This window comes from Eschrichtius robustus, chromosome 21 (assembly GCF_028021215.1).
Source record: "Eschrichtius robustus isolate mEscRob2 chromosome 21, mEscRob2.pri, whole genome shotgun sequence".
Lineage (NCBI taxonomy): Eukaryota > Metazoa > Chordata > Mammalia > Artiodactyla > Eschrichtiidae > Eschrichtius > Eschrichtius robustus.
Window position 1 is genome coordinate 14921577 of NC_090844.1, and position 24162 is coordinate 14945738.

The 24162-nt window shown below is 41.0% G+C and overlaps 1 protein-coding gene across 4 annotated transcripts in view; it reads right to left on the reverse strand.

Annotated features, from left to right (window-relative positions):
* The window catches only part of FAT1 (FAT atypical cadherin 1), a 122121-nt gene that overhangs the window by 90130 nt on the left and 7829 nt on the right, over window positions 1-24162 (reverse strand). For all 4 annotated transcript variants that reach the window (XM_068531955.1, XM_068531953.1, XM_068531954.1 and 1 more), the window contains exon 2: window positions 13525-16807. In XM_068531955.1, the coding sequence (XP_068388056.1) occupies window positions 13525-16789 (3265 nt within the window). In that variant the 5' untranslated portion in view covers window positions 16790-16807. The remainder of the gene's footprint in view (window positions 1-13524; window positions 16808-24162) is intronic.

Below are 24162 nucleotides of genomic sequence, written 5' to 3' on the forward strand. Positions count from 1 at the left end.
AATTCCCTGGAGACAGGCAACTTCAGAAATCTTTGTGATAAAAACTGAGAAGGAGTAAAGACTATGGTTTTGGTGTCTTTACTCTTCATGCATACTCCTGGTATCTTTGATCAAGTTCTAGCTTACACGGAGATATATTTTAAATAACTTAAAGAAGTATTTTAAAACCATGAAATGTTTTAACAGCATTAAAAACCTTATGTATAGCTGAATATGTAAGGTAGAAACTTTTCAAGATACTATAGATATTTTTTACAGACAATTTTCAAATGCCTTTAAATTCTTATGTACATTTACTATTCAAAAGGAATTTCCTCAAAGGGAAAAAACCAGCTAAAGCGACTGTGGTAGACTGAAAAATGAACGCAATACTTTGCAACGCCTCCTGAGAGGTGGAGTCTATTTTTCTACCCACTGAGTCACCCTGCTCAGCCAGGAATGTGGGAGAAGTGACAACATATGAGTTCTGAGTACAGGCCTGAAGAAGTCTTGCTGCTTCTGTTCTCCAGCTCTTGGAACCCTGAGACTATTATGTTAACAAAGTCAAGCTGGTCTGCTGGATGATAACACATGTAGGGCTGTAGCCCTGGCCCCCAACCAAAATCTAGCCAACTCCCAGAAGCTGAGCCATCATGCTGACAGCAAATGACCCACCACATGAGCGAGCCCAGATGAAACTCGCAAAGGAAAAACCCAGCTGAATCCAGCCCCAACTACCAACCCACAGAATTGTAACCTAAATAAACTTAGGCGGCTGTTTGAAGCCACTAAGTTTAAGGTGGTTTATTTCCCAACAAAAGGCTAAATAACATGGTTCTCTGTGACTTCCTTCACAGTATTTCACATCGGCCCAAAGATAATGAGAGTTTCAATTTGGCTTTGGATTTCTCTGCATTTACTCCACTAAATCTTCTAATCGCTCTCATTAAACCTAACTTAAACTAGACATCATCTCTCCATTTCTCGTAACTCTCAACTGGTTCTCAGGCACCAAAATGTGCCTCCTCCTCCGAACAGATCTCTACCCAAATACATAGAGAATAACTTCCACAAAGGTTTTCTGCCCTTCCTTTAATCATCCTAAAGAGTTACGTATAAATTAGAAAAACAAAGTGAACTGAATTAGCTACTGCTAACCGTCTATTCATATGGATGAAAGGTTTAGAATTAGATGCCCTAAGTAAGCAAGAAAAGTAGACAAAGAGCAAATAAGAATTTTTTAAAAAAACTTAGATGCAGTCACTTAGATGAGGAAAATATTTTTTTTTAATTTAGATGCAGTCACTTAGATGAGGAAAATATTTTTAGTTTTTACATATATTACTCTCCTTAACATAGTCTGCTCATTGAATTTCTCCTTAATTCTACTAGGCTTTAAAAGAAGGATTTGCTATAAGTAAATAGCACCCCATTAACAGAAATAACCAAGAGATTTACAATAAACAACAAATGGCTTTTTAAAAGAGTACATCTATATGTGCTCAATTTATTGCCGAAAACTGACAGTTTCAAAAATACTCTAGGACTCTAGAAATAATTACTTCTTTTAAGCTTTAGGAAATTCATCAATAATGACACCAGCAAATAAAAATAGGCTCTACTAATCTGAAAGTCTTTCAAGAGTTAAATGTTTGCAAAATAACATACAATATAAATGGATGTTCGTCTTTTAGTACTTAAAACAGAGGAAATATGTTTCCCAGAGAATGACACAGGCTATTCTATAGCCCAAGAAAACAACAAACCCTAAGGCAGGTATACTCACCTAGAAAGCCACAGAATTTAGGATTTCTAATTCTAGGTGTTGGTAACCCAATCTGACAAACGAAGTCGCTTCTCGAGCCAGCAAAGTATAAACAAAAGGAATCGGCAGTGCCACTGAAGTTTTGTTGTGGCTGTTACTCTAATTCTTTTGTTTTGAGCTATTTCAGAAGTATGGGAAAAAGGGTATTTTAAATGGAAGATCAGTTTTAAGTGCATTAAAAGAACAGGTGGACCTGCAGCACATACGACACCTTTCTACCCCTTTATAATTTTCTCTATATATTCCCAGTAGAACAAATTTAAAAGGTCTTTCCCAATGATGGTTACCTAGATATGTGTTTCCTTTTATTATTTGGTAACAATCTATTTCAAGTTCAAACTGTACCGATCCACCAAGTGTTTGCTGTGGGCCTACTACGTGCCAGGCCTAGTTCTAGGCACTAGCAATACAGGCAGGCACAACACAAAGGTCCCTGCCCTCATACAGCTCCTATTGTGACACGTAAAATGACAAAAGCAGATTTTTTAAAATGTTAGAATAGTTCTTAATATACACTATGCAAAACACATTATTTGAAAAATCATGGGCCTTAAATTATAAAGCTTTATATTCTGTAGATGTGATACTTAGTTTGACTTCTTTCTAAAACCAACAACACTGAGCTAACTAAAAACAAACATGGATATTATTCATGTTCATGCTTTCCTAATCAGCTTTCATCTTCTACATGAAGTCATCACGCTGTTAAGGAAAAAATACTTTAAAAAATTGTTTCAGATCTATCCTTTAAAAGTAACGGGCTTCCATTCTGATGCCTCAACCAGTCAACTAACTTGGTTTTTACATGGCAAACTCGTCTTTTTTTCATTTAAAAATGTACACACCTTCAGCTGAGGAACAAATCAAAAGAAGAACAGCATCATCTGACAAACATTTATTGGCTTTATCAAAAGATGACCATCACTGAACAAGTATTTACTGACTACCAGCTGTGTGCGCCAAGAACTGCAACAAGATAAAGATATCTGAGACAGCTTGATGTCAACCAGCTTTAGGACTAAACAGGCAAGTAAAACAGTTAAGTTAATGACGAGCTAAAAGCAGGGAGCTCCCTGGTGGTCTAGTGGTTAGGATTCGGTGCTTTCACTGCCCTGCCATGGCAGGTTCAATCGCTGGTCAGGGAAACTAGCCATGAGAGGTGTGGCCAAGATTTAAAAAGCAAACAAACAGGGCTTCCCTGGTGGCGCAGTGGTTGAGAATCTGCCTGCCAATACAGGGGACAGGGGTTCGAGCCCTGGTCTGGGAAGATCCCACATGCCGCGGAGCGGCTGGGCCCATGAGCCACATCTACTGAGCCTGTGCGTCTGGAGCCTGTGCTCTGCAACAAGAGAGGCTGCGATAGTGAAGAGGCCCGCGCACCGCAATGAAGAGTGACCCCCGCTTGCCGCGACTATAGAAAGCCCTCGCACAGAAACGAAGACCCAACACAGCCAAAAATAAATATAAAAATAAATAAATAAATAAAAGATTACTATAAAAAAAAAAATTGGGGCACTGTCAATAAAAATGAGTGGGGGTTCAGGTTGAAAAATTATTTTAAAAAAACAAACAAACAAAAACTAAGAACAAATGGATCTTAGAGAATCTTTTAACTAAGAATTTATGGTTGAACTGTTTTAAAATACTTTAAAAGTTAATTCAAATGTAAAGTCCTTTTCCAAAAAGCCGTTTTAAACTAACAAAATGTCTTCAACTTGTGATAAAGAAAACATATTACTTCATGAAAGAGTCCAAAATCACTGTTTACAAAAACTGACATAACATACTGACTGGCAGTGATATGAATATCAATACCTGTAAATCACAGATCAGAAAATGTTGCCACATACACACTAATTTCATCTTTCACTGTAAAGTCATTTAATGCTCCTTTTATAATAAACAGTAGCCTTAAAAATAAGCATTGCTCATCAAATTTTTTCTTTTGTACTGAATAAGGGACTACTTACAGAACTAAAACAGTTTATTAAATCCCAAATGCTCTGATTTTTAAGACCATTTAAATAAAAATCCAGTCTGTCAAGAAAGTTAAGTTCAATATTAGAAGTCTACGTTATCTCACATTATTTTACCTTAATAAAGGCATACTAGTAGTTTGAGCTATGGAGGATTTCCACGGTAAGCTGGCAATACTAAAGATCAAATCCTGGCCCAGACAGCTGCTTACCTTAAAAACGGATATACTGTTTAATATTTTATTATAATCGTTTGTCTTGTACACCTTGATGGGGAGACAGGGTTATCTGAAGATACAGGTTTGCAAAGAACTATAGGTTATTACTCCGCTTGGAAATAGCCTTGGATGACAGATTCTCTTGAATCTGTACATTTTACCCACATGTACAAATACACAGAAAAGTGATTTCTATTTGTCCGTTGCAAAGGTTTACCTACTTCATTTATAAAGTAGAAATAAAACCCACTGTAGAAGCACGTATTAGACTAAGTGCCATATAATGTATGTAGAAATACTTGCAGGCTGTGGAGCATTATACTAATGCCTGTCATTAACCACTGTCACCATCGTTATCACTGTTCTCCTCGTCCTCTGGTCCTCCCTTATGAGAACTTGTGACGATTGGCCACCCTGAAACCTCTAGAACAGAGGGACTTAAAACCAGGGGTCCAAGGACACTGAGGGTCCATGAACAGAGTTAGCATTTCATGAGCCCCTGGTATTGTAACCAAATTGCTGAATCTCTGAAGAGAGAATATACAGCTTTCAACAGATTCTCAAAAGTTTCTGTGGTTCTGAAAACATGAAGAACCACTGTTTTGAAGATCTGGATACAGGTATCCGGGAGGGCAGTAGAAGAAAGGCCTGACACCCCTTTCATGACTACCATTATTATATGTTGCAATCTGTTTGTGGAACAAAGGCTATGCAGTGCTATGTCAGCCACTGTGCTTAGGAGCGGGCAGAAAGAAAAGCAAGACTGTGCTCTGTCCTTGAATTCTGGGAGACACACATGAAAAAGACCAATAAACCAAAAAACTCCGAGTCAGACATGTACAGAAAGGGGAACAAAGAGGAGCAGACTAACGACCCGGTCTCAGGAAACGCTTCTCAGGAGAGGCAACAGTGGCTCATTAGGCCAACCTAACAAATATTTACAGAGTGCCTATTACATGAACCCAGTAGTAAAAGATTTAGAATCTACCCACACAAGGAGCTGACAACTAAGAAAAGGACTGTAAATAAACAATTACACTGGAGTGATACTTAAAGTGAAAAAAAATACATACAAGAAAAGAATTAGCTCCATATGAAGGAGAAAGCTTGTCAACAAAGGTTTATTAAAGCAGAGTTAGAGAAAATAAGAGCCGATCAAGTGGTCAGTGTGTTACCCAAAGGCAGGGAGATAGGAAATAATGGGGCCCAGAGGGGTGAGAGGGTGACAGGGAAGGGACCGGCCCCACCTGGCTAAAGCACCTGGATGAACAGGAGCTGATGAGGGCAGCACAGGCCAAGGACATTGGAAAAGGGAGGCAAGTTTCCTAGGGCATCACAGGCTATGCTGAAGAGCTTGGACTTCATGTAATAGGGACACTAAAAGCTTTAAGGAGGAGTCCATGGAGATGGAACGCCCCTGCTCAAGAACCACCTCTGTATTACCAGAACACCCTCAGTGTGTCACACCTTAAACCACATCAATTCCTATGACACTACTTAATTTAAAAATATGTATGTATGGGGACTTCCCTGGAGGTGCAGTGGTTAAGACTCCACCTTAACTCCAGGGGACGCAGGTTCAATCCCTGGTCGGGGAACTAAGATCCCACATGCTGCAGGGCAACTAAGCCCGCGCACTGCAACGAAGAGCCCGTGCAGCCAAGTAAATAAATATTAAAAAATATATATACGTATACAAATATTTCAAAATTCAATGAACAGAGTATATTACCATCTAATTCTACTCAAGAATTACTGTGATGATCTAATGAGACAATAAAGAGCTTAAAATAGGGCTAGTACACAGTAAGCATTCAATAAATGTTAACTATAATTATATACTGATGGTGATAAATACGAAGAAAGTAAGATAAGCGCACAATATGGCTAAACCAGCACAAATTAGAAAGAAGTCTTAAGAAACTACAGAAATGGCTGGGTAACTTTTAACAAAAAAAAAGGAAAAATGAAAAAAAAAAAGAAAAATCAACTGGGCTAAAATTAAAAAGACCATATTTGGTAGACTTTCTCCAGCATAAAATAAATAGACACCTCTAAAGATTCTCTTTCAACAGGTCAGTTTACTCAGCTACTTGGAGGCCTAGCAATGAAACAGGTTCAATACAATAGCAGATATTCTGAGGGGAGAAAGCGTACTTCAATTGCCAAGGCAAGTTAGTTGATAAGACTGGCCCTTGAAGTATGTATGTGAATAGTTTCCTCGACTTTTATCACTGCCGTTAAACTGGATAACTGCCAGTTCAACACGTTCAGCCATGTGCCCTTGAAGAGCAATCTTTCCAAGTCCATTTATTCCCAGTAACGAAGACATGAAAGACTTGGCTTTGTGGCATTGTGTCCTGTATGGTGAGAATGCACTATTTACAGCAACATGGTTTGGTTTTTTAAAAACTAAGTGCCATGAAGGTAGCTGCAAAGTAAAGGAGTACACAAAATACAAACTAACAGATAATAAATACTTGACAAACACAGACTTATGAACTAAAACAATCCAGAGTCAAAACAACAGGAACTAAACGGTTAAGAAAAAAATCCAACATGGACAAACAACTAAAGTTTAAAATCTACTTAATTTTCATAATTGGGCAAGGCAGGCAATACAGAAAGAACACACTACAGGTTAATGGCGTATTAAATCTCTACACACATATGCCGCTCATCAAGGTATGAGCACTCAACTCTTCAACACTCTTAGAACATAAAGATGGTTCCCTGCCAAGAGGGTTGAGAAGGAGAACAGGTTCACTAAGGCTTTCATGCCTCATGCCACATGGTGGTGAGGACAATGGCTGAGGCCAAGGCATCGAGGATGACAGTGCAAGACAACGACCACGAGGATCTCCATTCAAAGAAGAAGCGCGGGTTAAGCCAGCTTCAGCTACTGTGTGTAATAAATTGGTTTTAAAGGTTAGCCAGGACCCTAACAACCACCTAAAACAAGGTTTCCATGAAAAGAGGCTTCAAGTAACATCCAGTACAGTTCACACAGGCAGCATTTTTATTCATGAGAAGGTCATACTTTCACAACTGAAAACACAGGTGAGACACCTGTCCATCTCCACTAGACATGGAAGCTCACGATATTACTCAACGTGATTCACCCGCTACTAATCAGTTCAGTGCAATAATATTAAATTGTTTAAATGCTACCGCTCTGTAACACTAAAATCCTGTTCTACTAAATGTGCCAAAGAGCAATACATCGTTCTGAGAAAAAAATGAAGGAGGAAGATTCTTAAGAGTCAATACTCCTTCAAGACCAAGCCTCAAATTTAGCATTGAAGGGTCCAGCCCAGCCCAGCCCACCCCCGTTCAGGCCAGAATCCCACTCAGCTTTAAATGGGCTCCCTTAGAGCATCTCAAGACCACTCACTCTTGAGTAAGAGGCAGTCCAATGCAGTGTTTGCACGCACACGCTCCCGAGTTCTGCCACTTAGTACTCAAGTGGTTTTAGGCAACTTATTTAACCTGTGAACGTTTCCTCATCGGTAACATAGCAACAACAGTAACTATCTGGTACTTGTGAGGATTAAATAAACTAATACATATAGAGTGCTTAGAACAGCACTGGTTGTGACACTCAATAAGTCTCTGTGGTTTATTATTACAATGACGCCCCTCATCGTTACTGTCACTATCACCGAAAGCATGCAACCAGAGAGCATACTTCAAGTTGTTTCCACCACATCCCCCCAGGTTCTGGCCCTCACACATCATTTAGGATTGTATCAGGGCACTGCACGCCTTCACCACATGCTGCTAAACAACGTAATACCACCTGGAATCACAGGGCTTTATATCCGCACACCTCCTCCAGCCACATTCACTCGGTACTTAAAGCATCAACTCGTTAAATATCATACAAATAACTAAAGAAAAGCTGAGCCTCTGTTTCCTCTTAAAACAAAATGGAATTTCCTTAGGATTTCTAATTAGATCCTATTTTCACCTTAAAATCCTCCTGCTTCAAAGGAGGGTCCCTTCCCCAGTGGGATTATTACCACACCCTCCCTGCCCTGACTCAGATTCACAGATTCTTACTTCCAGACACAGCAACAACACACTGTCATCACATAATTTCTGCCAAAGCCCGATTTTTCAATCTCACTGTTGGCTAGGAAATCAGTTTCTTTTCTCTTCAACTTTCTGAGGAGGAGAACAAAAAGAAAGAACAGGACAGCAGCTGTGGCCACTTAAGGGAGGAGATGGCAACACAAAAGCTCTTTCATCAGCAAATTTCTTCACTCCCTAATGGGCCTCCCACCAGTATCTATTTAAGTTCCTGCTGCCCGGAATTCTAGACCCAGCGCCTGGTCCCACCACACTAGACCACACTTCTAGCGGCCGCCCAGCTCTCAGCCACTCTTACAGCCTTTTTGGTCATGATGCTTGAGCCCATTAAGAGCTTTCTTCTACATTCTAGTTTCTGTCATGAGAGAAGTGGCCCTGGGAAAAAACATAGGTCCCTGGCTGTATGCAGAATATCCTACTTTAAGTTGGGAAAAGGTTTTTTAAGTCAACAATAAGGTTAGCCTGGACTGGAATTCCCTTCTGTTCCCATTACACAAATCGTTCCTCCTGCATCCCCTAAGGCAGGCCAGGAGCCAGTCTCCAAACGGGTGATCCAGGAATGGTGCAATAACCCTCCCCTGTAATGAGAATGTAGCCAGGTTCTCTCAAGAAAAATGTAGTCCTTATTCTCCCTCCCATATTTCATGAACAGTGGTTTATCTTGTTGCAACAGCTGTACTTCCGTATTAATTCATTCCAAGTCTTTTCATCAAAATGTAAATTTCAATCCTGAAAGCAGGATTGGGAGTCTAAGAGTAACACAGCACTAATAAGTTCAGAAATTTGCTTTTATCTTAGTGAAATACTTGGTCTCCCCGAATATGTAGTGTCACAAGGGGAAAACACTCTTGCTTGGCTGCACTACACCAACAGCCAAACTGAACCAAAGTACTCCAGGCAGAAGGGAAAACATACCTAAAAGGCATCCCATTACAATACAGACATGGGTGCAACAGAGCTCAACTAATAAACACTGCTTCAATACGAGCTCCTATTAACAATTGAAAAGAAACTTTTGGCCAAGCATTTTGCTAGTTTTAAAAATTATCCTTAGTTTTAAAAATTAGCAAAAACCCGCAACGTTTTACTTGGTGCTCAAGTAATAATTAACTTGGAGGGGTCCTCATCAGCCAAGAACACTAAACTGAATTTATTCCACAGATCTCCAGGAGGAAGCCCCAAGATTCTACTCTGCTCAACTGTGAAGCTTACAACAAGGCAACCAGGAACGTATTGGAAGTGAGAATGGGGTGAACGCTGAGAAGTATAAAGTCAGGAAAATAAAAACCTAAATGTGAAATTACACATGCTTCCAAGATACGTACTCCACGAACATTTCTGTTAAACCTGCTTTACAACCCTCACTGTAGATTTTAAGGAGACAAAAAGGGGAGAATCTTAATTAGGGCACTGGAGATTGGCTCTCTAACAAGACTGACTTTCCAAATAGTGTTTCACCTAACACTCGACCTTTCCAAACCTCCAATGGACAATCAATCGTGTGGGCTTGGATTTGTCAGAACAGTTAACTAACAGCCAGCGGCCTCTCCAGGAAAAGCATATGACACAGTGAGAGATTATCTGATGAGTCAAATGACTGTCACCCCCATACTGCAAGTACGTGTTGCCTCCCTGCAAAGCCAATTAGCAAAAGATGCGCAAAATTCAGTTGACAGGGCTGTTCATTCAACTACATATTTTAGGTAGTCCATAGAATTTCCATTTCCAAAAAAAACAACTTGTCAGCGGATGTTTCAAATTTAAGTAGGCTTTTTTTTTTTTTTTTTTTTTAAGAAAAAGGAGGATCTTAAAAATAATAAGAACTAAATTCAGGGCTTCCCTGGTGGCGCAGTGGTTGAGAATCTGCCTGCCAATGCAGGGGACACGGGTTCGAGCCCTGGTCTGGGAGGATCCCACATGCCACGGAGCGCCTGGGCCTGTGAGCCACAGTTGCTGAGCCTGCGCGTCTGGAGCCTGTGCTCCGCAGCGGGAGGGGCGGCGATGGTGACAGGCCCACGCACCGCGATGAAGAGTGGCCCCCGCTTGCCACAACTAGAGAAAGCCCTCGCACAGAAACGAAGACCCAGCACAGCCATGGATAAATAAATAAATAAAATAAAATACAAAAAGAAAAAAGGAGAGAAAAAGAAAAAAAAAAAAAGAACTAAATTCAGATAGCTGAATATATCCTCTGTTCTATGAGAAGCATACAAATGATATGCGTATGTGACAATGTTGAAATAGGTAAAACACCACAAAAACTCGGTTATATTATTCAACCAACACTACAGAGTTTAAAGTTAAGTCAAAGGCAGGAAGCAAAGAGACCATGAGGTGGGCAGGTTCGTGGGCTCCACACCCACAGCAGCTCTGCACAGGCCCACAGACATCAACCTCATATGAAACGTATCCCTAGAGGGAAAGGAGGCTCAGCAGAAATGGGCAAGGAGCAGAGACTGAAGTTCCTGAAAGGTGCTAATGAACCCAAACTGGGCCAGGCCAACTCCAATTCACACCGGAGTTTTACTGCTGTGTCCTATGGGGTGCCCAACGGTGTCCCTGAACTGCCCCTACGTTTCTTCATCTGACAGGCACCTCTCCACACTTCCCACCTGCACTCCACCTTCCCACACTTCTCCCAATCAGTGAGACAAACCCCAAATGAAAAATTCGCACATCTAATTTTAGTATTTCTGCTGCACAAACATACTGACTTTTCATGAAAGAATTCTATACTATGATACCAAGTGTCTTGCCAGGGGTCTCTGTAAAATAACTTGGGCTGATAATTCTACTGCCAAAAAGAAAATATCTTGCAATGTATACCAGGGCAATGTATAAATATTATTACATCACCTTTATTCAATTTCAAAGAGCACACAAACATAAATCTGCTGCGTGCTATGTATTTTCCTCTGTAAAGCAAGGACTGCACAATAGATGACCTAGAAATTTCCAATTTTTCTCTCACCTTTAAATCTCAATCTTTATACCAATGCATAACAGTTCCTACCCCACTGCCCATAATCCCAACTCATCCCCTGGCCTCTCACTAAGTTACCACTGGAAAAGTCTGGCACTGCCATTCAGCTTGAAAACTACTATAAATTATGTATTTCAGAATAAATACTGCCTTGTTCAATTGGTTGGTTACTCCACCTCCCTTGATAGTAAGAATATCCCAGTCTCTTAAATTTATAGACGAAAAATATTAGTTTCTAAATAGGTCTTTAAAAAGCAACAATAAAAATACTCTTCTCACTTGAAAGAAAAATATCCAAAAGGCTGTGCTCATATAATTTAAGACATCAAGGAAATGTAAATTAAGATTTTGTTTTTATTTTCTGTCTGAACTTTAACTTACAACAGTTCTCTTCACAGGCTTTCAAAGCCCACCTTGGAAAAGAAAAAAATAAGAAAAATTGTCCTTATGAAATTCACAAAAACACTTCATAGTTTCAGCTTCAGTTACTAAATCCTGGGTATTTTTCTACGTTGCCATTGTACCTGAAAACTAATTCATATCAGAGAGTATGAAAAGAAAAAAGATCCATTCTACTTTTCAGATGGGTGATTACTAACTGCTGCTGGTGATGCTATTTTCTCTTGAATTGAACCATTACAGGTATTTCAGATGAGTAGCATGTAATCTGCAGATCTGTACCACATGGTAGTGGTATATAATTCACTAGAAAAAGAACCCCCTGACTAAACAAAAACACATTAAAAATTGTATAGTCTCTAAAATCACTTATTTCTAGGACAATAATTATTTTTCATGTGCTATACAACTATTAGATATGGGAGTGGGTACTGGGGTGGGTACTGACTGAAGAACTTATTTGTGGTATTACTAAATAAAAACTTAAAGGTTTAATGTAATTAGAAAAATACCCCTTTTAGAATGCACATATTCATAAAGGAAACATCAATGAGATTAATAAACAAACTGAACCCCACCTATGGCTGATTATTGCTGCGATTACCCAGTTTCCTTCTATTTCCACTAGCATTCTCAGAAAGCAGAACATTCAAAGCGAAAATAATCATTAATTTACTCATTCAGTCTTTAACCATTTAATGAGCAGCTTCTACACGCCAGGCACTTTTTGCTAGGTGCTGAGGACAGAAAATACATGAGCTAAAAGCCCATCCTTAAACGTGGTTTGGGGCTGAACTGTGTCCCCCAAGATTCATGTGCTGAAGTTCTAAATTCCCAGTACCTCAAAACATGACCGTACTTGGAGACATGGCCTTAAAAGAGATAAAGCAGTTAAAATGAGGTCATTAGGGAGTGGTCCCCTGTGACTGGTATCCTTACAAGAGGGATGAGGACACAAACATACAGAGGGAAGATCATGTGATGTCACAGGGGGAAGATGGCCAACTACAAGCCAAGGAGAGAGGACTCAGAAGAAACCTACTCTGCCTTGATCTTTGACTTCTAGCCTCCAGAATTGTGAGAAAATAAATTTCTCTTGTTTAAGCCACCTAGTCTGTGGCAGACCTTTGTTATGGCTGCCCCAGCAAACTAATACCACAGCTCACGCCCCATCAAGGGAGACTGATATATAACTATAAAATCTGTGAAAAGCAGCTAAATTTGTGATATGTACAAAATGCAAAACAAAAAATACACACTCTAGCATAAATTGGCTATCCTGAATGTTCTGGTTTTAGGACCTTATTCTAGGGGAAAGAATATCGTAACAGAGCATTGCTACCATTTCCAAGAGACATTAAATAGACTCTAACACGTGTTATTTTCACTTTATGCCCACATAAATCTTACAGTAATTTTGAGTGTCCCCATCTTAAAGATGGAGAAAGTCAGTTTTAAAAAGGTAATCAACTTGTCCAGACCACCAAATTAACGACTGAAAGAGCCACAATTCAAAGCCAGGTCCCCTCAGTTTGACATTCTACAGCCTACATCTGCCTTTCAAACAAAACCCCAAGAAGGTACTAAGTCAAGCAGATCACAGCATGAAGTTTTAGAACAGGGTCTTCTCTCTGTGCACTGCCTAATCTGCAGGTGTGCACGAATGTCTGAATAGCATGCTAGGTAGTGGAGTAGTCTTCTAAGTCTTCAACCTTACTAGCTGGAAAAACTCTGGAAGGGCCTCTCAAAGTTACAGCAAAACCACAAAGATGCTTCTGATAATATACAGAACAAACCTGTATATTATCAGTGGTAATGATTTCAGTTTTTCTGATTTTTTTCCTACTCATTTTATGCCAACTCATTCAGGTTCCTCTAGTTCCATCCTCATGGCTTACTATACAAAGACATGTGCAACAGGACAAAAAGCATGGACATGCACTGCGCCCTACCAGAGGCCAATGGGGAATTGTGAAGGAGCCAGCACAGGGCATAATACTTTAGAAAAAAATGAAAGGGAAGAGCAAACCACAGTAATAAAAACACACCTACCTGTTTCTTCATCTATTTTGAAAACACCAACACCAGAACCATCTCGAATGGAATAGTGGATCTCCCCATCTCTTCCTGTGTCCTCATCATGAGCTGATACCTTCATCACTGATGAACCAACAGGGACATTTTCTTTCACTACACCCTTTTCCACAAAGCTAGGAAACACTGGTGGGTGTAAGTTCTCATTCACATCAATGACCTCAACTTCAATGTAGCAAGTGGAAGACAGAGAAATGGGCTTCCCTTTGTCTTTGGCCCTCACAGTGAGATTATATACTTGCTTCTTCTCAAAGTCCAACTGCTGTATGATTCTAACTGCTCCACTGAGCTTATCCACATCAAAGTTTCCTTCTCCATGGTCCATAAGACTGTATCTCACCTGACTAGACTGACTTAAATCAGGATCATAGGCCTCTAACCACATGATTATGGTTCCTTCTGGAAGGTCCTCTCGAACTTTCACACGGTAATTAGGGGGAATAAACTTGGGTGGGTTGTCATTAACATCCTCTAATGATACCTTCAGAAGCACCGTGGAAAGCAGCTGGGGTTCTTCTCTGGCTTGATCCCTGGCTTCAATCTTTATGTAATGCACGTGCTGTTCTTCACGATCCAAAAGGTTCATGATTTTAACCACTCCAGTCGTGCTGTCAATTGAAAATTTATCTGTGTCTGTAAGAATAGAGTACGTCACATGTCCATTTGGCCCCAGATCTTTATCTGTGGCTTCAACCTGGATGATTTCACTATTTATCTCTTTGTCTTCACTCACTTCAACGAAATAGCTCTCCTGTAAAAACTCAGGTGGATTATCATTGGCGTCCAGAACTCTGATCTCCAGAAGACGCCAAGCAGCCTTCTGTGGTAGACCAAGGTCAGACACTGTAAGATTCAGGGTGTATCTGTCTGTTGTTTCACGGTCAAGTGGAGATAAAATTTTGAGCATTCCTGTTTCCATGTCAATAATGAAGCAACTATCCTCATTTCCTCCGGAAATAGCATAGACCAGTTTTCCGTTGAAGCCAGTGTCAAGGTCAGTAGCATTCATGAAAAGTATGCTGGAACCCACAGGATGATTTTCCTTTACCTCGATACCAGCTGGAAGAGTACTTCTAAACTGTGGTGTGTGAGCATTGACAGAGTGAGAATCAAAGAAAACATCCTCAGCCTCTCCCGGACTGTGTAATTTATTGGCCTGCAGGAGTTTCTCTGCCAGCACTCTGGCCACACCAGTCTCTTCACACCGCAAGTTTACCGGCTTGCGAGGGGCAGCCACAGTTATGTTGATATACAATGGTGCGGCAAAATTCTCTCCGTCTGTAGCTGTAATTCTCAGACTGTGAAATGACACCTTCGCCCCTAAACCATTCATGAGCGACTGCTTTAATGACAATACCCCGGAGCTGGGATTTAAGCTGAACAAATCCAGTTCATTCCCAGCTTCAGTCTGATACCGCACCAACTGCAGCTCATCCGCGTCAATCGCAGAAACAGTGGTTATCTGCTCCCCTACACCTAGGTCCCTGGGAATTGTTCCTTCACAGTTTATCTTCTCAAACAGGGGTGTGTTGTCATTCAGGTTATTGAGAGTGATGGTGGCAAGGACTTCAACCTCCCGGCGGTATGGCAAGCCCCAGTCTGACGCCCGAATCCTTAGAGTATAAACCCGTGGCATCAGTTCGTAGTCCAAGTCCTCTGAAGTACTCACAGCACCGGTGAAATGGTTAATCACAAATGGCACGTGATTCACATTTGCAATGCTGTAAGTCACATACCCGTTCTCACCCTCATCAGGGTCTACAGCACTCACACTCATCACCGTAGTACCAATGGGCACATTCTCGTCAAAAGATGCTCTGTAGGCTGTCTGGGTAAATTCAGGGGGATGGCTATTTGCACTCAAGACTTTAACCAAGACTTTGGTCGAGGCTTTTCTGTCACTTGTTGTTACTTCAAGTTCAAAATGGGAGGCCTGCTGTCTTTTAATTGGTTCTAAAATGGAAATGAGACCAGTGTTGTGATTTAAACTGAATTTAGCTTTTCCAGGTGTACTTTTAAAAACATACTTCAAATGAGAATAGCTAGGTGTGGCTTTCACCATGACCACGGGTGTGTGGGGAGGAGCAAATTCACTTATTTCTGCTCTGTAAACCTCCTTTTCAAACTTGACTGGCCCAGCTTTGAACTGTGGTGAAGTCACCCGAATTACTTTTACAGAAGAGAACTGGGGAGGACTTCCTTTATCCTTCGCCTGTAGTGTCAGGTTGTAGCCGAAAGGATGACTGTCCCAGTCAACGTCACCAATTGCTTTGAGTTTATACTCTTTGCTCCCTGGAGAGGTCCTCACCGTTCTAAACTGCTGAAGGAGGTCTCCTGCCACAATGCTTAAAGAAGCGACCTCCCCATTGGCACCCCGATCGCAGTCATCCACGGTTATGATGGCATACGTTGGGTCCTGTTCCAGTTCCGATGGTGATGAAGTCACTGCTGTTACCACGGGAGCGCACTCGTTGGCCTGCTCTACGTGAACAGCGAGCTTGGCCATGCTGCTGACGCCACTGCTCCCGTACAGCTTCATGCCACGGTCCACAGCGAGAATTTCCATCTCGCAGAACTTGGTCTCTGTGTAGTCAAGTCTACCAGTTAAAACGATGGTGCCACTGGTGGGGTGGATAGCAAACATGTCTGTTCGGTCTTTAAAACTGTAGTAAAATTCTCCATTGGTGCCTATGTCTGCATCCGTGGCACTGACTCTTGCAATACTGGTCCTCAGGGCTGTGTTTTCAGGTAAAGAAACACTGTACGAGGTGGGTGAGAATAATGGCCTCAAGTCATTTGTATCCAGCACTTGCACCCTGACCTTTGTTCGTGCTTCAGCATTAGTATTTTTTTCAACTGCTTTGACTATCAATGTGTAATGGTCTTTCACTTCTCTATTAAGAATAGCTGTATTTCCTCCTTTGGTCCTTATTCTCAGAAAGCAAAAGTCTCCAAGAACGTACTCTTCCGCTTTGAATAGGTTTTCATCGTCTCCTGAGACAATTTTGTACCTTAACTCCCACAATGGATTTGTAATGTAAATACCCATCTTTACGGGATGCCCAACATACGTCTTCGCTGCAGAATTTTCATGCACTGTGACATTGTACTGGAAATGTGTAAACTGTACAGGAGTCTGTTCAAGTGCTTGGCTTCCATCACTGTCTCCAAAATGCTGGAGGAGGAGGAGCAAAAGCAGAAGCGAGGCCAAATGCCTCCCCATCGCTTAACTCTCAGGAACCTGCAACAGGAGAAAATAAGAATCATTGCTTCAGGGAAATAAAACAAACAAAAAGTGTACTTTTTTTAAGGTTTTAGACCTCACATTTTAATAAAGCATTTTCCATCTATACAGAATATGAATGCAATGGTTTTCCAATATAAGTATCAATACTGCTAATATTTCTAGAATTACTAAGTTTAAGAACAATTTTTTTTATTTTAATGACTCAAAGAATCCTAATGAGCATCAGATGAAGGTCTGCCAGCTGTAACAACTAAATTGTATTCCTGCACGTCAATCTTCAAGGCAAGTATAAGTGACTGCTAAAAAGGGAGTGAACGTTGTTTCCATTTACTTGTATATAATAAATTAAGTGCTCAAAAGCTCACAAACTTGATGCTACTACAGCATCCCGAGCATGGGACGCTTCGGACAGCTAACAACCAAAAAAACTCTCAACAGTGGTTTTATATAACCTCCCATAATGATAGCTTGTAATCTCATCTAGAAATTTATCCTGAAATTATATTATTTCTTTATAAGAATGATTAAGTTCACTCCCTACATAAGGGTTTACTGTCTCATTTAGCACTATATTAACTATTTAAAGGTATTAAAATAAATATATCACCAAGTTTAATACTGAAGTCATTTCTGAACCAACAAACTGAGCCCAAAACAGTCAGTTTACAAAAGGAAAAGAGCTTGATGTCAAACAGAACTTGCCCTCCCTAAACCAGGGACACACATCTTGGCAACATCACTGTTGTATCACCACGGCTGCCAACAGCCAGTGCACAGAGGGTCCGCTGTCTTCCGGGCACTGAACAACCTGTCACCCGAACACAAGACACACACGCACAAAGCTAAATCATCTAAGCGAACATGCGTAGAGGGGCCCAATCAACGCAGCAAGGTGGCAGGCACTGCAGGGAGGTCCAAGGGCAAAGTGGGAGGAAAGAGGACATTTGAGAAAGGGGTACCCTGAACCAGTGGGAAGGCAGGCAGTTCACTGGGCTGAGGCCTGGCAGGGGAGGACAATTACTTTCAGACCAACTGTTCCCCTAAATGCCAACGTAATTCACCTTGTAAATCAACGGAGCTTCACAAACATCCGAGCATGGTCAGAAGAGGACAGCGCTGCAGCCCTGGCAAAGGACCTCTCAAATGAATTTCAGGAAATGGGACTGCTCCCCAAGGTAACAGAAACAGCAGACTGAAGGGCTGGCCGAACAGCCAGGGGAAATTAGCATGGCAACTTTAATTTACAGTATCTTAACTCAGCGACTGCCAACTTTGCCCCATTAATCATTTCATTAAGGAAAAAAAGAAAAAACCTGATATGCTGTAGGCAATTAGAAGCTTAATTGATACTGAATCATGTTCAAGTCGGGCACCCTAACTTGTGCTTTAGCAGCCATGACTTCTCAGCAGATAAAGTCAGGAAATCAGACAGAATTTTTGGCCTCTAGAACAACAATTAAGGTTTAAACAAAATAAGAAGACAATCTTTTCCCAAAGCTATCTCTTAATTTGGTCAACAGTTCTAATACTCAGGGAAATGTGAGGATTATGTAACAATCCGATAATTTTATCAAAACAAGTGAAAACTCTGATTCATGACTGAATTCAACCTACAGGTATTAAGAACCTGCTAGCAGACAGACTGTGCTAGGTACATGGAGTTGAAGACTATTTTAAAAGGCAAAGATCCCGGTACTGAGGCATTTACAAACCAGGGATAAAACGTAAAGAAAATGTCTTAAAGAAGCATTAAAAAGATGATGTTGCACAAGCACTTTCTGTTTTAGGAAACATAATGTTACTAGTATCCAGCTTACAACAAAGTATTAAACCAGGATTCTACTGCAAGCAATTAAAATATTTTTGCTTAACTCTACATATAAAATATTATGCGGTAATTAAAAAAATAAGAGAGCACTCTATACACTAACATGTAAAGATGTCCAGATACATTAAGCGGAAAAACTAAACTGATCCCATTTATGTTTGCAAAAAGGGAGGGGAGATAAATTATATGCATAGTTCACGGATGTGCTTAAAAATGAACCCAAAAATTCTGGACAGATAAGAAGTAAACTGTTAACGGTGGTAACTTCTGAAGGACAGGCAGCTGGGGGAATGTTCACATTTTCACTTTTCTCTACTATTTGAATTTTGAGTGTATATATATGTTCTCTTTATCATTAATTCACGTCTTTGGTCATTTGCTTCATTCAACACCCATTTCATGAGAGCCTACCACATGTCAGGAACAGTTCTACATGCTGGGAATACAAAAGGGAACCAAACTACTAACAAATCCTCATGGAAGATACATTTCCTGGTGAGAGACAAACAAGGAAACAAAGAGTCTATCAGATGCTGATGATTAGTGCTAAGGAGAAAAATAAAGCAGAAAGAAATGGAGACTGCAGTCAGAAACATGGAGGGAAAGAGAGACCCTGAAAAAGGACAAGAGTTTCTCAACCTCAAAACTACTGACATTTGGGGCAGATGATTCTTGGCTGGGGGAGGGGGTGTGTGGGGTGGAGAGCTGTCCTAGGCATCATTTAGTATTATTCCTGGTCTCCACCCAACTAAAAGCCTGTAGCCTCTCTTCCCCACAACCCCAACTAAAAATGTCTCCAGACAGTACAAATGGCCCCTGAAGCTCAGTCATCTCCAGTAGAGAAGTACTAGTTAGAGGAGCCACAAGGAGAAAGACCGTTGTGGCCTGGCACAGTGGGTGAGGGGAGAGCAATAAAGGAGAGCCTTTTTTTAGATAAGCTTTTCATTTTAAAATTCTTTTGTAATTTTTCTGAAACTCTAAAGACAGTTTCCCCTACTGTTAACATCTCACCTTACTATGGTACATTTGTCACAACTAATGAAATAATATAGATACACTGTAATTCACTAAGTCCCAATGCCCTTTTCCCATCCCAGGATACCAGCCAAGACAACCACATTACATTCAGTCATCATATTCTCTTAGGCTCCTCTGGACTGTAACAGTTTCTCTGATTTGTCCTGTTTTTAATAACCTTGACAGTTTTGAGAAGTACTGGTCAGGTATTTTGCAGAACGTCCCTCAACTGGAATCTGTCTGATGTTTTTCCGCATGATTAGACTGGGGCTATGCGTTGAGGGGAGGAAGAGCGCGGGGTAAAGTGCCATTTTCATCACATCACATCGATGCTGATGCTGACCCTGTTCACTGGGTTGAAGCAGTGCTTGTCGGGTTTCTCCGCAGCGGGGTACTTGCTGCCCCCTTCCCCTACTGTGCCCTTTGGAAGAAGTCGCTACGTGCAGTCCACACTTACGGGTGGAGAGTTATGTTACATAAATCATTTAGAGTTCTTCTGTAAGGGAGATTTGTCTATTCTCTCCTAATGTCTTTATCCTTTGTTTTGATCAGTATGGCCTCATGGATGAAGGGTAAAGGACGTTGGATGTTACTACAAATAAAACGAGAACAGGGGAGTGACATGTTCGAACCTAAAATGAAAGGGCTGCTCTGGTACCGGGGTGGACAAGAGAAGGGAGGGCGGCCAGGGCAAAAGCTGGAGGGAGACCAGTTAGAAGGTACTGCAACAGCAAGGGTGAGAGACTGCGGTGGCTCAGCCTCAATGGTCCTGGTGGGGGTGGGGAGGAGGGTGACATTTTGGATCTACTTCAGGACCAGCTGATGAACTGGAGGGCAGAGGCGGAAGGAGAGAAAGAGAGAGGCATCAAAGAAGATTCCAGAGATCACGTGCTGAGCAAGAACTGAGCTGTCAGGTTCCAAGAGAGGGAAGCCTGCACTGAGGGAGGAACGGATTTTAGGGAGTACGATCGAGGGTTCAGCTTTAGACATGTTAAGGTAGAAATGCCAAGTAATGAAGTAATGACTTCAAGTGAGCAGTTAGATGTGTGGGAAAGGTCCACCCTGGAGAGAGAAACTTGAGAGTTGTCAGAATATGGAAGACGCTACATTTAAAACCACAAAACTAAATATCACCCACGGAGAGAGCAGAGAGACAAGAAACAAAAACCAAGGACAGAGCCGTGCTACTCCCCAAGATCTAGAAGACAGAAGGCGAGAGGAACCAGCAAGGGAGAGAGAGCAGCCACTGGGGCAGAAGCAAGAAACAGTGGTGTGACAATGACAATGGTAAGCAAACCAATCTTTCTGAACATTTGCAGCCTAACATGAGACCTTGAAAATGACCCATTAATACTGGCTGGTGCCATGCTACTCCCACCACCGCTGGTGCCCTGGGCACGCCCTTCACCCCCAGGGCGCAAGGAGAAGGCTCAACATGCCAAACCATTGCAGCTGTTCCCTCCCCACGGCATCTCAACGACGATCCCTCAGCAGCACCTGCAACCTCTGCCACCACCCACTTCTCTCTCACAGCTGGATCCCCAAACACCTGGCTCACCCTTCACAACTCACCCACCACGCACGGTTCTTCTCACGGGACACATCACAGCTGGAATAAACTTTTTCGACCACATTCATAACTGAGACCTCTTAAAACCCTGAATTTACTCTGCAAACTTGGCTAACAGAATGCCGTTGTAATTAAATTATTAAATGCAAGTCTTTTGATCAGAAAAAAAATCCACTTTCTAGGAGATCCTGTTAACCTTACAGTAATGTACCCGAGAACTGTGAATTCACGTTTCACCTTAAAATGCCAGAAAAATTATGGCTGTTACTCTATGCAAAACGAACAGTAAAGCAGGGGAAAAACACACACACACACACACACACACACACACACACACACACACAAATCCTAAAAAGATACTAACACCATTTCATCTAAAAAAGTACATTATTACCTAGTGCTCACGCTTATGAAAATTAAACTCCAAAAACCATTTTAGCCAAAGGCTACACTTTGATATTTAGAAGGTGATCACACTACTTGAACTTACAGTAATCCAGGATTTCTTCTGTGCATTTTCCAAAGTGAAAACAAAGAATGTTTACTTAGTTTAGCCTTTAGGGAAAAGGGCCTCAGGTCCAAAGCTTAAATATCTTTAGTACAGATTTCTGAAACTCCATAAATAAGAGAGAAAGATCATTTTTCTGGTAGAAGTCAGATATTAATATGCTCATGTTTCTTCATTTGCGAGACTTTCATGTAAAGTGTTCCAATCAATTCTGTGACCGCACAGGCTTCACACAACAGAACACAGCCCCGTGCTGAGAACACAGCTGCATAAGTTCAAACATTTAGATCTAAACCTGAAGGTTCGGATGTTTCAGATGCTTGAGACAGGGCCTTAGGTGGGACACTGCATTACACAATGCATACATTCTATTAAATATATGTTTATTATTTAGAGTCGCAACTCTTACACACGCCATTAGTCATTCCAGCCCTCTATCCAAGAGGGAAACAGTATCAGACTCTCCATTCCACATATGATAATAAAAATACACAAAAATATTCAAGCATTTTGCGTTTTCCCTCATCATACTCCCATTTTGTATCCACATCAGTGAGAGCGTCACTAGAATTGAACTTATTACTGAAATTTAGAGCTTAATGTTCGGTTTGAATAGCATCACATTTTAAAAGTACTTCCTAGAGATGTCTGAATAGTGAGGGAGAAGACTATGTTTCCAAAGAGAATTGCCACAAAGTTGTTAAAAGACAATATGAAATGTAAATGGCTCCTGCTTTTTAAAAATATTGTATATTAAATAAACGTTTAATGACCTCTAAAATCACTTAACAGGAGTCAAAAAAGAGTATTGTGTCTGTCTTAGAAAGCCTGCTTGTTACTCAGCTATAACCAATTCACAGCTTCCAGGTGACATTTACAACAGAAAAAAACCTTGCATTTTTCTAATAAATTATAATAGCTGTAGACAGTACTTTTAAAAGCTTTCATTCTTAACACCAAAAAATTAATGGGTAGATCTTGTTTATTTCTGGGTACATACTAAATCTTTTTAAGCCATCTTAATACATTTTTTCAGTAAAAATGGGGGTGGGTGGCACTATGAACCCAGAATTGAACACCAGGCTCAGGCTTGGTATATATCATTTAACTACTTCTGCTAACTCTGTATGCAGTTAGCTTTAATTGGAGCTGCAGTAAGTCTGATTACTCCAGCAATGACTTAATTTAAATACTGCCTTCAAATGATCAACAACTGATTCCAATTTAACTGAGACCAGTCTTCAAACTATTCATACTGACAGTACACACTGCAAATCCCTCTCCTCGGCACATAATTCTCTTCCAGAACCTAAAAGCTTCAGCATTTACATGATTTCATCAATTCGAAATAATTTTTTGGAAGTTTCCTTGCCCTTAAGTTAAACAGACTTCCTAATTTTTAAATAGCCTCCGTATAAACTCTAGTATGTAATTTACCTACTCAACGAACCTATAAAACTTGTCTGTGGGTAGTTTGAAGATGACTGTTTCTAGTTGTTGTTTTATTGTGACATAAAAGACAAGACCAACGAACAAGGGCTCTGTGTACATTTCTGGCTAGACTAGGCATCCCTGCACTGGTCTCTCCTCTTTCAGCGCTCCAAAACATGACCACTCTCTGTTATGACCCATCCCGCCAACCACTTTCTCCTCACCCACACTCCAGGGCAAACTTTGCCCACAGAGAAGCTCAATAAACAGACTGTTTACCCTCTTGTGATATAAGAGCATTTCACCTAATATATTTTTCTCTGCAAACAGAAATCATTTAAATGATGTTTTGGCAGTCATTAACACTGGCCACTCTTCCACTCCCAAATTAGTACAGTTTTCATTATGGATCAAATTATGATGCTCCCTTTTGTATTTTAGGTACAAACCTCGGCCTTTCACTAAATACGGGATCAGGAAAGTGAACGTTCCATGTATAGTAAGTAAGTAGAAGTCGTGGTACAGACTCCCCCCACTTCCTCTCCTTAAAATGTTCTCTTCCCCTCCTCTCTCTTCCTCCCGCATCTCCGAAGAGATGCGACCCACCCAAGCTACAAATAAAGACACCCTTGATGCCATAAAACTCTGCCTCTCCTGCAGCTCTTCCCCAAATCGTCCCTCACACTCAAGTGCCCCCTCGCTGCCGCCGCCTTCAGCAGTCCACAAATACACACAGGTTCTTCCCCACTGAAAATAACCTTCATTCAAACCTGCACTTCCTTCAAGCTAACAGCCTATTTCTCTCTTATGTTTGCAAAGAGTTTGAAAAAAGCAGTTTCTCAGTGCTACCTTGACTTCCTTAGAACTCCCTCCACTAAAGACACTGTTTCTACCCTCAACTGTTCCACGCGACCTCAGATCCACCCAGGCAACAGAAGCAGCTTCTTCTGGTGTCAAAGGCGAATGTCAAAATTAATGCCCTTTTCTCAGTACTC